This window comes from Mauremys reevesii, linkage group 7, assembly GCF_016161935.1.
Source record: "Mauremys reevesii isolate NIE-2019 linkage group 7, ASM1616193v1, whole genome shotgun sequence".
NCBI lineage: Eukaryota > Metazoa > Chordata > Testudines > Geoemydidae > Mauremys > Mauremys reevesii.
Window position 1 is genome coordinate 66524789 of NC_052629.1, and position 17883 is coordinate 66542671.

Sequence of the window (17883 nt, forward strand, 5' to 3'; positions counted from 1 at the left end):
ACATTCCCTGACAACTTCAAAACCTGCACCAACGCTGGTCAGCCATCCCATAACCTTCTCACAGAGTCTGATCCTGCACCCATTGAAACCAAGGACAAGACTCCCAGTGAAGTCAATGGGTGTAGGACCATGTCCACAAAAAAAACATCCCTAGATTTGGAGGGATAGTTGAAGTCTGGAGACATACTTGCAGACTGGGCCCCGGTCTAGTCTCTGCAATTGCATGTTCTGGCCTCAGCTGGAAGGGGCAGTGCCAACACATCATGGGAAAGCTTATTCCTGTGAGATTCTAGACTGGGGCCTGGTCTACACTAGGCGTGTAGCAACCTATGGCACGCGTGCTGATTTTCAGTGGCACTCACACTGCCTGGGTCCTGGCCATCAGTCCAGGGGCCTCTGCATTTTAATTTAATTTTAAATGAAGCTTCTTAAACATTTTAAAAACCTTATTTACTTTACATACAACAATAGTTTAGTTATATATTATAGACTTGTAGAAAGAGACCTTCTAAAAACGTTAACATGTATTACTGGCACGTGAAACCTTAAAGTAGAGTGAATAAATGAAGACTCGGCACAGCACTTCTGAAAGGTTGCTGACCCCTGTTCTAGACCAAGTTCTGAGTCATCAGAGGTTTTAGACAGGTCAGATAAAATTCAGATCAGTTGGGTGTTTTCTGGAGGTTTACTCAATCACTTTTCAAAATAACAAATGGAAATCAAGAGTTCCATTGCCAATAGCTGGTGCTCCTCATTATACATACCACTGTATATATTTTTAGACAACACCATAGCAATATAAATGGTAGAAGTTGTTCCATCAAAATGTATTTTTAATGGGAAAACAATTTTTTGACTACACAGGATTTTTCACAAAAACATGCCATTTTCAACTGAACACTTTCAGGTTCTTGTAAAACTATTGACATTTTAAAATATTTTTTGTCTTGTTGAAACTGAAATTAAGAAATGTGTTTTATGTTTTTGTCAAAAACTTTAATGAGGGGGAAAAAACCCACATGCCGCTCACTTTAGTAATTTTAATGGGAGCAAACCAGGAAGGAACTGTGCACCCATGTAAGCAATTACACATGTAGTACCAGACTATTAGATTGGGCCAGTGATTTGTTAGGATGTAGTACATCCTAAATCTCAGATCCTGCAAGGCACTGAGTGCTCTCAACTTCCACAGTTCAGAGCCTTTGGCACCATGACCTTGAAAGAGCATGTGAAATCTTTCCTCTTCTGTGTGCACCGCCCACTGCAATAAATATCAGGAGAGAAAATTAATCAGAAGTCACACCGAGTGCAGTGCATGTACCTCCCAGAGCTCAGCTGACACAGACAGTTCATAAGGCAGATGGTGAAGCTAATATTTGAGTTGTAAGTTGCAAAGATGATGTCCCACTGTTCCTGCAGGGTGTGGAGGATGTTCAGGAGACTCAGCTGTTCAGGCAGTGATTGCTGTGGCCTGGACAGACAATACAGGATGGCTCGGTTTAAACTGCTGTACAGGGTGCTGATGACAGTTTCCTTTTGGGAAAAGGTGTTCTCCATGACCTGTTAAAACACAGCAAAGCATGATCTGGCACATGGCTGGTACAAGACCCTTGTCCCTTCCGCTCCACCTCTCTCACTTGGGCTTCTGTACGCTCATTCCACCATGACGTCCCCTATGATCTATGGGACAAAACCACTGAAGTCCCCAGAGTTACAACAGGGATAAATCTGGCCCTGTTAAAGAGAGGAAGCCTTTAAACACTGACACGTTCATTGTCTCCCAAGGTGACTATTTATCTTTGTGGGGGGAAGGAGGGTCTTAAAAAGTGGAATTTTCAAAAGCACCCAAGTGACTCAGGAGTAAAATTCCCAGGATCCTTCAATGGAACTTGTGCTCATCAGACACTCCTGAAAATTGCTCCCACTATTCATTGATTCATAGGCAACAATTAGTGGTAAATCAAAGTGAGTCTAAGCTGTTGCAGGTAACAATTTGTCCCGGCTCCCTCGGCACATAAGTTACCCCAGCACAGATGTCCTCGGAGGTAGGCTCAGACCCAGTTACTACCGTGTAACTTACTCTCCCATGCACATTAATTCTCGTTTAGTCTGAGGACCAAGTTTGGTCTGGTCCTTACACAGAGGCGCAGTGAGGCAGGCAGCATGGGAGTCTTTCCCCTTGTGCAGCCCACATAATACCCAGGCAGGCTTGCAGCCCCAGAATTCTGGGGAAACACAGTTCCCTCCTTATTCCTCTGGATCTTGAAGCAGCCCACAAGGGGCAGGTAGGAGGCCGTTTCCTGATGCACCATCCAGTGGCGCTAACCCAAAGGGCATGCCGATTTCATCCAACCGGGAGCACTATGCAACTAGCTCCATATTATTATTATATATTTGTTGCTGCTATTTTGGCACTGTGCAAAAGACAGAAATACAGACAGTCTCTTCTAGTTTGCCAAAACTTTCCACTGCAGAGCAACAGTAACTAGCTGTGTTATACACAGTGCAACTTCAAAGCACCCTAACCTTTTGGTGTGCATGGCTGGGGATTTCCTGACTGAACAGCCTACGGGGAGAGCTCTGGAGTGAGGGATCAGTGTCAAAGAGAAAACAAGCATCTCAAGGAAGAGAAATGAAATCCCAGCTGAAATAGGATCAATGAATCCTCAAGCTGGCTTGGGGTAGATTTTCCGAAGCCATCAGCACCCGCATCAAGGGCCAGGTTGTCAATAAAAGCTCAGCTTGTCGGGCACTGAGCACTTTGGAAAAATCTGTGGCTAAATGGCAGCTAGGCTCTTTGGAAATCTGGCTGAGCTCTGGAAAATCTTGCCCATGTTGGCTGGATTAAATGCCAAGTAGGATGCATAAATAATTTTTTTAAGTCCACTCCTAGTCCATTCCTTATACTTTCAAAAAAGAGACACTGACAAGTATTGGCAAAAAGAACAGGAGTACTTGTGGCACCTTAGAGACTAACAAATTTATTTGAGCATGAGCTTTCGTAGGCTACAGCCCACTTCATTGGATGCATAGAATGGAACATATAGTGAGGAGATATATATACACAAAAAGAGAACATGAAAAGGTGGGAGTTGTCCTACCAACTCTAAAAGGCTAATTAATTAAGAGAAAAAACTTTTGTAGTGATAATCAAGATAGCCCATTACAGACAGTTTGGTTTACCATTCTGATACTTTGACTTTTCTTTACTTGCAACACACAGTCTTAGAAAGTTAACAATAAAATGTCTGTGCCCAGCAATTTTGTGTTTCCTCATTTATCCAACTTTATTGGTCTTCACTGAAGGGGATGGGGGAAGAACAGATTGCCACGCCTGAGCCATTCTTTTCAGATGACAAATTTGAAGAACTGTTCCAGATTGAAGTATCAATAGAGGTGGTTTTAGAACTAACTGATAAAATAAACAGTTATAAGTCCCCAGGACCAGATGGGATTCACCCACGACTTCTGAAGGAACTCACACATGAAGTTGCAGAACTACTAACTGTGGTAGTAACCTGTCACCTTAATCAGCTTCTGTAGCAAATGACAGGAGGGTAGCTAATGTGACACAAATTTTTAAAAAGGGCTTCAGAGGTGATCCTGGCAATTACAGGCAGGGAAGCCTGACTTCAGAACCAGGCAAATTAGTTGAACTCTAGTGAAGAACATAGATAAACATGATAGAGTGGGGAAGAGTCAGCACAGCTTTTGTAAAGGGAAGTCGCGGCTCACCAATCTATTAGAATTATTTGAGGGTGTCAACAAGCAGGTGGACAAGTGTCACCCAGTGGATATAGTGTACTTGGACTTTCAGAAAGCCTTTGACAAGGTCCCTCACCAAAGGCTCTTCAGCAAAGTAAACAGTCATGGGATAAGAGGGAAGGTCCTCTCCTGGATCAGTAACCGGTTCAAAAATAGGAACAAAGAGTAGGAATAAATGGCCAGTTTTCGCAATGGAGAGAGGTAAATAGTGCAAGGTCCCAAGGAGCTATACTGGGACCTGTGCTGTTCAACATATTCAGACATGATCTGCAAACGGGATTCAGACATGATCTCAGCCCAGCAGGTTTCAGTAGGCATTGAGCAGAGGTCAGGATACAGCAGCTGTCGGGGGTGGGTGGGTCTTAGGCCTCTGTTAAAGACCCAGGACATAGCATCTCCCACCTCATATTAGAGAAGACGAGCTGCTCAGATACTAGAGTAAGGGAGGCCAGATAATTATTGAAGCTAGATTCACATGTTGTACGGCTCTAAAGTTCTTAGGCTGTAAGCTGTTTCAGGCAGTGACTGTGGGACCCATGTCCATATCTGGAGCTCTGTGGTGGCACAGTAAGACAAATGATTATAATAAAAAGGGGACCATTCTTTGACTTTTTTAAAAAAATTGCTCAGTGACAAAGGATTGGATTTTTGTAAAGATGTTTTGAAACCTGAGGGTGAACAAGTGAGATGGTGTATTACCCGGGGCAGGAACTGTGGTTGTCTGGGTGAGTCTGCACCACGGGGCTCTGATCCTTAACTGAGGCTAGTGCAATATAAGCAATGATGATGAGAAGCCAGTGGATCATGCCCTTTGTGTTGTGAACTCCCAGATCTCAGAGTTATCATGACATAAGAAACATCAAAATACATCAACAACAGCAGAAGGAACCCCGGTGTCCCACTTACCAACATGATCTGCTCGGCAACAAAGAGCAGGATTTGCTTAGGGTCTACAGCAAACATTCCACTGTAAAGCTTCTCCACCAGCTTCTGAGTGAAATAGGAAACGTTCACCACCAACATAGGCACAGCCACTTCCGCCCCGCCATGAGGGTCACTGCTTCCTGCAGGGAATTCAAGGGGACAGTTCGGTCACATGCTGGAGCATAAACTATGTTGCCGTCGTGCTGTCCCACCTCAGGCGGGGATCTTGGGGGACTCAGACAGGAGACCCCCTGTGATGTTACTGATATAACTCGTAACCGTATAGATCATTGTTGCAACCACTGTTATATATTTGCAGCAAATATTGTAAAAGGTTGTCATGTAAGGTGTCTATGAAAAGGTTATGATTTGCTGATTATGATTGTGCTATCTGTATGGGTGTATCATTTTTGTAGTTGAAGTTGTGAATATTGGCTATGTACTTATATATCAGTATGTTTTGATTCTAAGTAGCCTCAGTGAAGCATTTGGTCAGCTTCTTGAGAAGGGACTATTCTTAATAAGTGCCCAGTCAAGAAACACTTAGCTGACAATGAACTATGGGAGATGCCAATCCACATCTGAGCTCTCCAGGGAACGTTCAAACTAACATGTAAACAATGGCGTCCGCCTGTAAAGAACTGAGTCATGCATAGACATGTGGCTTGCCCATGTGACTCCATGCTCCATCTTGCTGCTGTCATTGTCCACAGGGCAGAGGATATAAAAGGCTGCTGCATTTCCTCCATTTGGTCTTCAGTCCTGCTTCTTGCCTCTGGAGGAACTTTGCTACAAACTGAAGCTCTGAACAAAGGACTGAATGACCCATTCCAGCTGTGGATGTACTCCAGAGACTTGATTTGAAGCTGCAGTTTATTCAATCACTGCTACAAGCCTGAACCAAGAACTTTGCCATTACTGTATGTAATTGATTCCATTTAACCAAATCTAGCTCTCATCTATATCTTCTTCCTTTTATGAATAAATCTTTAGATTTTAAATTCTAAAGGACTGGCAACAGCGTGATTTGTGGATAAGATCTAACTTGTATATTGACCTGGGTCTGGGGCTTGGTCTTTTGGGATCGAGAGAACCTTTTTTCTTTTACTGGGGTATTGGTTTTCATAACCATTCATCCCCATAATGAGTGGCACTGGTGGTGATACTGGGAAACTGGAGTGTCTAAGGGAATTGCTTGTGTCACTTATGGTTAGCCTTGCTCTTCTCTGTTTGGCTGGTTTGGTTTGCCTTGGTGTGCAAAGGAACCTCAGTCTTGGGCTGTAACTGCCCAGCTTCAAGCAATTTGTCCTGAATTGGTACTCTCAGTTGAGTCCCACCAAAGCCAGCATCGTTACACCCCCCACGAACAATGCAGGTGCTACAGCAATGAATGTTATTGACTCAGTAATGGCATAATTCCATCGGCCAATTTGGAATCCATCCCACGATGGACTGCTCCCCACTACCATGCCGAGACACAAGAAGGAGAGCTAGTAAGTCACCCACTCCACTTCCTGAATCACTTTAGGTTTTTCTTTAAAAAGTTTCCCACTGAAGTAATGCCCAGGTGCAAGCCCACTCAGGTCTCATCTGAAATCACAGCTACAGCTACTACGCCTGTAGGCAGGTAATAGCACAGCCAGCTAAGTCCTATTTTGGCTGTGCTAGATTGCATGCTTCGGCACCACTCTCACTAAGCATGTTTAACAACAACAGCAACCCCTAGAGCTTTTCAAAGGAGGCCAGAATCATTACCCCCATTTTACAAATGGGGAAATCAAGGCACAGAGTCACCCACCAGGCCAGTAGTCAAGGCAAAAACAGAACCCAGATCTCTTAGGTCCTCTGTCCATTAGTCCACACAGACTCCCATTAGTCTTTGCTCTCAATAGCAGATTTTTAATCTTTCTTATATCAGGGGACACTCGGTGGAGAAGCTTGCCAGCCACATGGCAGGACCACAGGAATTTCAATGCACTTGCTCTTGGGAGCATTTGAATGCTCCATGCAGTCTACAATGCTAAGATACCAGACCGATATTTCAGATGGCGTTTCTAAATCTCTCAAGAGAATACAGTCAGAGACCCAACCTAAAAACTATCTAGCTGAAGATCTGAAGCTCATCACTCACCTCTCGGTCTGGAGGAGCCAGTTTTCCCACCCCCTTGGCTGATGGTGTGGAAGATATCCATAGTCGAAAGCAAGACTTCTGTCTGGAAACGTCTCTTCTGCTCGCTGGTGGAGTTTTCTACAGAAGCCTGCACAACCACAGCATGAAACCATCAGCACAGTGATAACACAATGGGGGGCGCAAACACTGACAACCTCGCTCAGCCTTTACTCATGCAAAGTCCATTGACATCAATGGAGCTATGACAATATACACAGCTGAGGATCTGCCTCAACTGAGTAAGAATTGCAGGGTCCAATATATCCAGGGTGGTTTGGGTTGAGGGCCCACTATAATCTGGGATGGGTTAGGATCAGGGTTTGTCCCAGTATAATCTCAGATGATTTTAGTGCAGGGTATAGGCCCAGGATAACGTGGGATGGTTTCGGTGCATGCCCAGAATAACATGGGATGATTTTGGTTCAGGGATGTAAGGCTTGGTAGAACTTGAACCCAGACCCACAGGGCTACTAGCTAACCAACATCCCCACACTGTAACAGCAACAGCCATAACCCAGCCACACCCTGTGTACGACAACTCACAAAGGTTTAACCCCAGGGGACGTTCTGCCTCAAGGGATTTGATGACAATGGTTTTAGCAATCCCTGATTGGCTCTTGGTCCCTATAGAAGCCCATGGGGCTTAGCACAAAGGGTCCAGGCAACAACACAGATCCCTAGCTAGCTGCCACAACCACCCTGTTTTCTGTTACTGAACTGGCATCGAACTTGGCGCTGATTTGGATTCAGGCTCCTGACTGACCCCTGGAATCCCAACATGGACCCCAGTACCTGGTATTGAGCCTTGGCCTGATTCCTGGCTCTGATCCTTGGTTTACCTCCTAACTCTGACTCCGGCTTGACCCTCCCCTTGACTCTTGACCCTGATACTGGATCTGATTCTGGCTTCAGTTCCAGGATCCCAAGCTCCTGTCACTAGTCCTGCCTGCCTTCACCCAGGAGCCTAACAGGGGTATAATTCCAGATGGCTTTGGTCCAAATGCCCCTTTCTGATCTCCAGGAGTATCCCTCTTAGGGAGGTAGGAACTGGTATAGAGAAAAAAGGGCAGTCGCCTCAGCCAACCCTTAGTCTCGTTCTACAACCAAACCTTCACGGAGGCTCTGATAACGCTTGATGCATTTCTGCCATGCCCTTTGCATTCCTGAGACTAAAGAGATCACAGTGCCATGAGAAAGGCCATCCTCACAGAAAGCAGCAGCAGGTCTGCCAGTCAGCTCCCAAGAGAACTGGTTCTCTGGAGACTGACAGCCCTTCGGGCAGGCTCGGGAGATTTGCATAGCTTGGAGAAGTGTTCATGGCTTTTGACAGCTTCTCTGGACTGAACCCCAACTACTTTTTGAGCCTTCAGAGCTTTCCCCCTCACTTGTCTCTTCTGAGTGGATCTGACTCACAGAAGATGGAAGCCACAGTCAAGAACTGAGGTTCATTTCTATTTGTCTTAAAACCAGTGATCGGCCTGAACCAAAACCCCAGATCTAGGCACATCTGCATTTGGGCCAGTCAAAATCTAAACCTGGATACTAAATTTGCAACTACTTCCTTCTTTATAGTGGGTCGATCCAAGAACCCCTGCTTTGGAGTGTTTGCAACCTGGGTCTGGACTCAACTGTTGCAGCAGCACATTCTAAGCCATCTGTGCTTGGAAGGGGGTTTATTTTTTTTTTGTCCATTGAAAATAAATGATTTTTTTAAGTAAATTAGCACACAAGAGAGCCCCATATGGGGTCTCATGGCATTAACAGAATCCATGGGCTGTCTTAGAATGACATGCACACATTATAAACGGACAGGGAAAGATTTTTTACTGGCCAAGATCTAACTCTGGCATAATACATTTTGCCAACGCAAGTTACTATTGCTGCTGTATACAGGTAGCATCCTGCCTTGAGTTATATGGATGCATGGGGCACAGGGGAATCTTTTCCCTACAGGACAGTTAGGATTTTAGTTCTAGCTGGCTGTCCTGCATAACATAGAATGTCAGGGTTGGAAGGGACCTCAGGAGATCATCTAGTCCAACCCCCTGCTCAAAGCAGGACCAATCCCCAGACAGATTTTTATCCCAGTTCCCCAAATGGCCCCCTCAAGGATTGAACTCACAACCCCAGGTTTAGCAGGCCAATGCTCAAACCACTGAGCTATTGCCCCATATCCCAGCAGTGTGGTCTGGCCTCAGGCCCTCTTGATCACATGGTGTTTGCTAGGAGGAATTGGAGACAACCCCTTCTCAGAGTAGAGCTGCTCAGAATTTTTTTTGTCAAAACAGTTTTTTTTGATGAAAAAGCATGTTTTTGTCAGAATCTAAGTGGTTTGAAAAACATGCCGATTTCAAACTCTCATTGAAAAAAAGGAACAAAGTATTTTGTTAATGTCAAAGTGGCCAACTGACATTTTTCAGAACAGAACATTTTGATTTTGTCATTTCAAAACCAGCCTTCAAAATCAAATTCATTATTTTAATTTTTTTTTTAAGTTCTCAAAAGTCAAACCCAGAACAAAATGTTTCCATTGACCCAAAACAAACTTTTCTAAAAATTCTGTTTTGTGGTTAATTTCAACTTTTTTTTGTTCTGATTCAGAACAAGAAGGTTTTGGAAATTGTGGAATATCCCACGAAATACAAAAATCTGATACCGCCCAGCTCTATCCTGGAGAACTTGAGAGGAGCAGGTGGGGTGCAGACCCTTCTGAGTCATCCCTTCCCTATGTCACTGCAGGATGCCTCCTGTGTCCTCCCCCTTCCCCTTAGCCCCTGATGCAGAGTAGCGAGAGCGGAAGTCAACACTGATGAGACCTCAAGAAGCAGCTCGAACGGGTGCCCCTGTTTGTGCGCTGGGATGCTGAGCAGACTCTCCATCAGCAGGATGCGCAGGAAGTCCCACACTTGCTTCTTGGCAGGGTGCTCAGGCAGTGGGGCAGCCAGGAGGTTGGGGCAGCTGTTTGCTTCAGGGGCAGCTGGACCTTTGAGGTGCGACAGGCCTTCATAGCCTCCCTGAGTAGAGAGAGCAGACAGTGGCACTCAGGGGAGTTTATTTTACCAGCATTGCTTTCTCCCCACAACTGAGCACAGCTCTACAGAGAGCAGAGGGGAGGCAGTGTAATATGGCCATAAAAACTGAGCACCAGGACTCCTGGGTTCTATTCCTGCCTGTGTCACACTGAGTATGTCTACCCAGCAGCTGGGTGGATGCTTCCCAGCACAGGCAGATGTACATGCATTAGCTCCACTCAAGCAAGTGCCCCAAAAAGAGCAGTGCAGCTGCAATGGCATGGGCGCAACTTGGGCTAGCTGCCTGAGTGCGTATCCAGGAAGTCAGGCAGGACTGTTCTCAGGTGGCCAGCCCGACTTGCCATGGCCACACTGATACTTTTAGCAGAGCTAATGCATGTCTTCTGCCTGTGCTGGGAATGACACCTCCAAGCTGCTGTGTAGACATACGCACAATCATTCTGATCATGGACAAGTCATTTCACTTCTTGGTGCCTCGGTTTCCTCAGCTGTCAAATGGGGCTAATATTAACACCCAGAAGGTTTAGTGATGCTTAATACATATACCAGTGCCCCAAGTGTGCCAAATAACAACAACAGTAGCAAAGCAGGAGGATGCACTCAGATGAAAGGGGCTGCAGTATGTGCAAGGCATTGTTAACCCTCTCCGCTGACTTGTTTTAAAATCAGGAATGGGGGAAATCAGCTGGCAGCTGAGTGGGGTTTGGTGAGGGCAATGGGGCTGCGGTGGCTGCTGGGCTAAGGGGTAGGGAAGCAAGGGAGAAGCAACGTTCCCGTTGGGCAAGGACGGAGCAGCTGGCTGAGGGAAATGAGTGCTGCATGCTCTCGTGAGGGGGTCACACTCAGAAGGGTGGCTCTTTAGTAGGGAGGATGTCAGTGCAGAGAGATGGCCCCAGCCCCACAAGGAGCACTGGGATTAAAGAGTTTGGCTGCATCACACCTGGAGCCGAGCCACCCATTAGCTATCACTGACCGGCGATCCAGGCCATGGCTAAGAGGAAGGAGACAGGGAAGGGTGAAGATACCCAGCAGGGAGTGCTGGATTCAATACATCAGCCCCTACATTTAGGTTCTGCAAAGGCTGACAGCTTGAGGGGCACGGACCATGGGATAGATCCCAAAGCTCTGACTGGGTACGACTCACATCGACATCAGCAGGGGCTCGGTTGGACTACCAGGGTAAAGGTGTCAGCGTCTGGCTCGATCATAGCCATCCAAGCTGGTTCACACTTACCTGCGGCGCCCCCACATGGAAGACGACAGTGGCTAAGGTTTGCAGGAAGTCCGAGCAGTACCACACAGGGTCCTGGGGGTAGCTGTGGTAGATTAGGCACAGGAACTGCATGGTGTTCCCAGGATAGGCCACCTCCCAGGAGCCCTCCGTACCTGCAAAGGGCTGAACACCGACAGGCGTGTCTCGTCAGGGCAGCGTTTCACTTGTACGCATGCTCAGCTGAGCTGGCACACCTTGACTTGTTCTTCTCAGCAGTCCTCAAAGATCTGAGTGGCCTCAGCTTGGCCAGAGCTGGAGAAGTCACGAACGGATTGCTCCAGTGGCCACAGGGAGCAACTGCTTAGATCCACACATTCCTCTCCCGAGCCTGAACACAGCTTTCTCCACTCAGAATGGGCAGGGGCTGGGGCCCAGAAGCACACTGGGAGGGCCAGGATCCAGCCTCCAACTCTCAGATCCTGGCCGTAAGCACAGACAGGGTCTCTCTGAAGCCCCCTCCTCCCAGCAATAACAACACAGCCAGGTCAGTAGCTGGCAGCCATCAGCTCCCTGCCCACCACTGTGCTGTCACCCCTTGGAGAAGGAATGGGCTGCCTCAAGCAAAACTCTCTGCCACTCCCTCTGTGGGGCCCTACGCACAGACAGCCAGCCACTCACCTTGTTCACTGTGGCCTTAACCATCTCCAGCAGGAGGGCCACTGCCTCTGTGCACAGCCCAGCTTTAAGGACGTCCTCCATATGGTGGTTCTGTAGGAGCCACTGCAGCATGGAGTCCAGATCTGCCTGAAGGGAAGGAGGGATGTTCGAGGAGGAGGCTGCTGACAGGGGCATGGCTGCACCCTTCACTGCTTTCGGAGCAGTCTAGAGCGATGGGTGAAACCTTCAGGAGGTTTCTGTTCTTTCCACATCCAGCTGCATCAGCCACAAGGATAGCAGAACCTCAGAGTTACGGACACTTCGGGAATAGAGGTTGTCCGTAACTCAGAAATGGTCCGTAACAATGAACAAGATGTTACAGACTTCAGCCACGGGGAAGTTGGGGCTGCAGCTGCAGGGATTGGGGATGGGGCTTCTGACCCTAGGGGCCATCAGGGCTCCTGGAGGGGGGGCTCAGGGCTTCTGCCCCCTGGAAGCACCAGGGCTCAGGGGTTTAGACCTGGGGGTAACACTGGGTCTTGGGGTTTCAGCCCCGCAGCTCCATTCTGGCTTCAGGCCTGAAAGGGGTGCTGGTTATCAGGGCTTCAGCCCTGAGGCTCCACTCCTGGTTTTAGCCAGGGGGGAGCACTGGGGCTTGGGGCTTTAGCTACTGTAGGAGCACTGGGGATGAAACCAGCAGTCTCCCCATAGCTAAAGCCCCGATCCCGGGCACCCCCCGTGGGACTGAAACCGAGAGCAGAGCTGTGGGGCTGAAGCCCCGATCCTCAGTTTCCCCCCATCCCAGCTGAAATTGAGAGCAGAGCCCTGGCGCCCCTCCCCCCTCCACCGGTCTAAAGCCCTGAGCCCCAGTGCTCCCGAAGGCCAAAAGCCCTGAGCCCCCTCTCTGCCAGGAGCCCTGACCCCCCCCTACACACCATGCGGTTGCAGCCCCAGTTCCCCAGTAGCTGAAGCCCTGAGGCAGTACATTATTTGCCCCTTTTTTTTTTTTTTTGGTCTGTGTTGCTGCCTGATTGAGGACTTCCAGGTCCACATGGTGTTCGGTTGACCGGTAAGTCCGTAACTCTGGTGTTCATATCTTTGAGATTCTACTGTAGCTCCAGCCACCACATGCTTCCCCTAGCCTGGATGCTTGTGTTGCCTAGGGCAGACGTTGCTAGGCTGCCTCTCCCTTTGAAGCCATTACAGAGAAGCAGCTTAGGAATCCCAGAGAGCAAAGCAGGGTCCCCTAGCCAAGGTGCAAACTCTCATTCACCCCCGCCCCATCCAGGCCTTTGCGGGGGCCTTACCTTGGAGGCTTCTGGCGGGTCACACTGTGGGGTTCCCAGGAACAGCCCTGAGACCAGCAGGTAGATCTCAGGGAGGTGAATGTGATTAATCAAACATGCTTGCAGCACTGAGAGCCCAAAAACCAGGTAGGGGCCATAGTCAGGTATCAGGGACCCACTTTTCAAATTGTCTAAAAGCAAAGGAAGAAAATATGCTTTGAACGGCTCACTTTCCATCCTGCATCAGGTGTAGTGGAGAGGGATGGCTGACTGACAACAACCAGCAATTCTATGGTGCCCAAACCATCCTGCCGTCCTCCCAGCAACAACCCCAGCCGTTAGAAGAATTTCTCTGACATTAGTGAAATAGAAAACCACCCTCCATTCTCATTCACATGGTGTGAAGTTCTCCTTGTACACTCTGTGATGTTGCATCCCATAATGCTTTATGGAAATATGCTTATGAATGTATATACGACATAACTGAAATATATTTTATGCTACATATGCCATGTAACATAACTCTGCAAAAGGTTATGATCTACTGAATATATTCATCCTATTTATATGCATGTATCATTTTTGTATTCTAAGTTATGAATATTGGCTGTGTACCTGTTTGATTTTAAATAGCCTTAGTAAGGCATTTGGTCAGCTTCTTAAGAAAGGAATTTGCAAGTTAAGTGCCCAATCAAGAAACACTTAATAGACAAGGGAACCTTGGAAGACTCCAATCCACATAAGAAGCCTACCTGGGGACATTCAAGGTAGCATGGAAGCAATGGCTGCCACTTTTAAGGAATTGAGTTATGCATGGACATGAGATGTTGGACTGCCCATGTGACTCCAAAACTCCATCTTGGAGCTGGATTTTGCATAGGAGAGAGGAGGGGGTCTCCACCCACAAAAGAAAGTCTGTTTAAGCCCCTGGGAGACTCCTCCATTTTGCCTTCAGCTGGCTCAAGAGTTAGCCTCTCCACCCCCAAAGGATACCTTAAAGAAACTGGAACAAAGGACAGTAACCAGAGGGGTGTGAGTGATTGCTGAACCCAGACTAGAAGGAGGCTAGTCTGTAAAAGAAGCTTACTGGAACATCTTTGAGGGTGAGATTTTATCTGTAATCACTTTCTTACTATATTAGGTTTAGACTTGCGTATTTTATTTTATTTTGCTTGGTAATTCACTTTGTTCTGTCTGTTATTACTTGGAACCACTTAAATCCTACTTTTTGCATTTAATAAAATCACTTTTTTACTTATTAATTAACCCAGAGTAAGTATTACTAGCGGGGGCGGGGGGGGGCAAACAGCTGTGCATATCTCTCTATCAGTGTTATAGGGGGCAAACAATTTATGAGTTTACCCTGTATAAGCTTTATTCAGGGTAAAACGGATTTATTTGGGGTTTGGACCCCATTGGAAACTAGGCATCTGGGTATTGGAGACAGGAACACTTCTTAAGCTGTTTTCAATTTAGCCTGCAGCTTTTGAGGGACGTGGTTCACACCTGGGGCTGCATTTGTAGCAGGCAAGTGTGTCTGGCACAACCAGGCAGGGTTCTGAAGTCCCAAGCTGCCAGGGAAAACGGGCTTAGGGGTAGTCTCAGCACATCAGTTGGCAGTCCTAAGGGGGTTTCTGTGATCCAACCCGTCACACTCCCTCATCCAGGCTGGGGGAGTGAGCAGAACAGGGTCGGAGCAAATCTCAGAGGGACTAGAAGGTGGTGACTGACCAACTCACAGACGTACAGACCAGTTAATCTGACCTCCTGCACAGACCAGACCACGCAATCACCTCACCCAGTGATTTCTGGTCTGGAATCCCCAGCCTGCAGTATGATGGAGAAGACGTCTCCCAGCCCAGTAGTAGGAGATCATCCTGCTGATTGGCCCATACTAAGCTCACATTGAAGTCAATGGGAGATCTGCTATTTTATGCAACTGGAGCTGGACTGGGAGCCCTAGCTGATTGCTTCTGCACCAGGGTCAACATAGTTTTCATGAACCTGTCCCTGGAAGAGGCTATTCTGGGAGCAAGTCTCATATCTGGGACGTACCCATTAGAATATCCATCCCCGTAGAGCTGTTTGACATCCAGCGCCCGGCCACCACCCCCTCCTTGAACTTCCTCAGCAGTGTGGGATTGTGGAGGAAGTGTAGCAGCAGTCTGATCCCCATCACGACGGTGCTTGGGTGCAGATGGCTTTGCGTGAACAAGAGGAACCAGTCAGGCCCCAGCGCCAGGAACGTCTCCTCTTGAGCCCTGGGAGAAACACAGCATGAGAAGTATACACGTTAAAGACACAGGGGAAGATTTGACCTAGGAGCCTACATCAGAATGGAGAGTTTATTCTCCTATATCACTTAGGTCCTTACTCTGAAGAGTATTTAGATGCCTAACTCCCATACCTTTGAGGATCTTTGCAACTGACTTAGGCCCCTAAGTCACTTAGGCTCTGGATATTGTGCTCACAATTTGGTGCTGAGGAGATTCATTAGCTTGTTTGTCCACATAGTTTGAGCCATCTAATCCCTATCAATCCCAATTTAATTTATTCCCAGACAAACTACATCAAGATGGAGTCACAGTTAAGGTCAACATCTCAGTAATTCAGGATAAAACACATGACAGGGACATTGTAATTATCCCAACTCAACTGTTATAAACCCAGGAAATTCAGAATTAAGGTTTAAACTTGAAAGAAATCCCAACATGCTAACGTATGCAAATGTGTACTTAAGGCACCTAAGTGACCTTAACTCTGCCCTGTAGTGATGCAACAGCTGTGATTAGGATTAAGACATTGTAGTATTTGTAATCCCAGTTAGATGAAACCGCTTTTTAAAGACACATCAGATTTCTTTTCCCCTCACAGAATGGATAAGGAAACCGTGATCTCTCTGATACCACTGTTTGGCAGCTGTGGAGAAAATGTTGTCTATTTAATGGATATCACTCTAAACCTCAGATATGTCACTGGAAAAAAAAACATTGAACCCAAACCTGACACATTCCACCTCTCTCTCATTGACTGGCGACACTCATAAATGCTAACTGGGTGTTGAGCGCTGGTCAAACACACAGAGAGAGGGAACCTCGAAGGAGCCACGGTCCCTCCTTCGCCCACTCCATTCTCAAATGCAGGGGTCTCAAACTCAAATTACCACGAGGGCCACATGAGGACTAGTACATTGGCCCGAGGGCTGCATCACTGAAACCTTTTCATACAACGATACAAAAGTATAGTCAAAAATGAAAAAAATGCACAACTACAGCTAAGTGAGACCTATGGGGTCCTGCTGAACATATCACGGCTCGCCTGCCCTGTCAGCTACTCTGGAGGCTCCAAGAGGGATTTGATCTGAAAGGGAAAATGGAGAGCCTGGGCAAGACACTTGGCTCTCACCTCCTGAGTCTAGGATTTAAAGCCAAACTGATGTTACATGATATGAGTTTGTTGGTCTCAGCTTAGGCTCTGGTCGTCAAGTCTCTTGTGACTCCTGTCTGTTGATTTAAAGGTAGCCTAGGGCTCTAGGGCCAGAGGTATGGCAACATGTGCAGGATGCAGTCCTTGAGACTCCCCCAGCTCTGAGCACCTGGGCTGGAGTTAAAGGCAAAGAGGACACGAGCTTCCACAAGGTGATGTTCTGTTGTAACCGTTCCTGTGGGGGAAGAGCCTCCTAGTTCATGTACACAAAAGAATGAAAATGCTGAAGGGACAGGTTGCAGCCAGCTGCAATTTGTAGGCAGGGAGCATGTGCAGCGTGTGAGCACGTCTTGTAACAGGAGGCAGGAGGTGCTGTCCTGAGAGCATGGGGGATAGAGGCACATTGATCTGGTTCAAGTAAACAAAACCATCCAACCCCCACCCTGAAGAGAACTTGCCAGCCAAATCACTCATCCCGCAGTGCTGCAAACCTTCCACCTTCAGCAGACAGCAGACAAAGCAGAATGCCAAACCACCTCACTCAAATGACAAAACACGCCCCCTCCCTGCCCCTATTCCCCAAATCCCCACCCTGGCCCCACCTCTTCCCCACCTCCCCTAAGCGCAGCACGTTCCCGCTCCTCCCTCTCCCTCCCAGAGTGTGCAAACAGCTGTTTGGCGGCAGCTGGGCAGGAAGCACTGGGAGGTAGGTGGAGGAGCAGCGACGCGGAGCACTCGGGGTGGGAGGAGAGCGAGAGGAGAAGGGGAGCTTGGCTGCTGGTGGTTGCAGAGAACCCACTAATTTTTCCCCGTTTTTTTTATTTACCCACAGAGTCAGCACCTATGCGACCTACGGGCCACGTGTTTGAGACCCCGGCTCAAATGGTTCTACTTACTCAGAGGACAGATGAAGTTTGTCTGAACACATTACATCTAACAGCATCTTCAGTAACTGGTTTCGGAGCCAGATTGTCTTCCCAGATGTTTGGCTTAAGGCTACAAAAATCAGAAGGAAATAAAAAGTAAAGAGGAGACAAAACACGTGTTTCCAGCACTTTGATGAACAGCCTTGTTTGTAGCCAATACAAATATAATTGGTTGTTAACTGGGTGGAGTGAATAGATGCGAACATTTGGGAGTGGGGATCCCATCACTGTAAGCACTAGTCATTTCTGAGTTCTGTTCCCAAAGCCCTATCATGAGGGATGTTTAAAACTAGACTGGACAAAATGCTGGATAATGAATAATCTGCAGGGAACAATTCTAGACTAGGTGGAAGAGAAGGCTGGAATGGATGACTACGTCTGGTCACCCTAATTCTGTTGCTTGGATGTGTTGTATCCAAGGCCTGGTCTACACTGGGGGGGGGGCGAACTAAGGTATACAACTTCAGCTATGCTAGCTGAAGTC

The 17883-nt window shown here is 47.4% G+C and overlaps 1 protein-coding gene across 13 annotated transcripts in view; it reads right to left on the reverse strand.

Annotated features, from left to right (window-relative positions):
• The window catches only part of WDFY4 (WDFY family member 4), a 251942-nt gene that overhangs the window by 125896 nt on the left and 108163 nt on the right, over window positions 1-17883 (reverse strand). For 11 of the 13 annotated variants that reach the window (XR_005601150.1, XM_039546658.1, XM_039546659.1 and 8 more), the window contains 9 exons: window positions 17370-17469; window positions 15103-15308; window positions 13069-13238; window positions 11783-11908; window positions 11126-11287; window positions 9676-9873; window positions 6821-6947; window positions 4672-4829; window positions 1322-1560 (listed from right to left, as the gene is read on the reverse strand). Coding sequence is in view for 11 of the 13 variants with exons in the window: in XM_039546658.1 (XP_039402592.1) it covers window positions 1322-1560; window positions 4672-4829; window positions 6821-6947; window positions 9676-9873; window positions 11126-11287; window positions 11783-11908; window positions 13069-13238; window positions 15103-15308; window positions 17370-17469 (1486 nt within the window). In the remaining 2 variants the exon portion in view is untranslated. Of the gene's footprint in view, window positions 1-1321; window positions 1561-4671; window positions 4830-6820; window positions 6948-9675; window positions 9874-11125; window positions 11288-11782; window positions 11909-13068; window positions 13239-15102; window positions 15309-17369; window positions 17470-17883 lie in introns of those variants that run through there. The other 2 variants (XM_039546667.1, XM_039546668.1) reach the window with 2 other exon arrangements.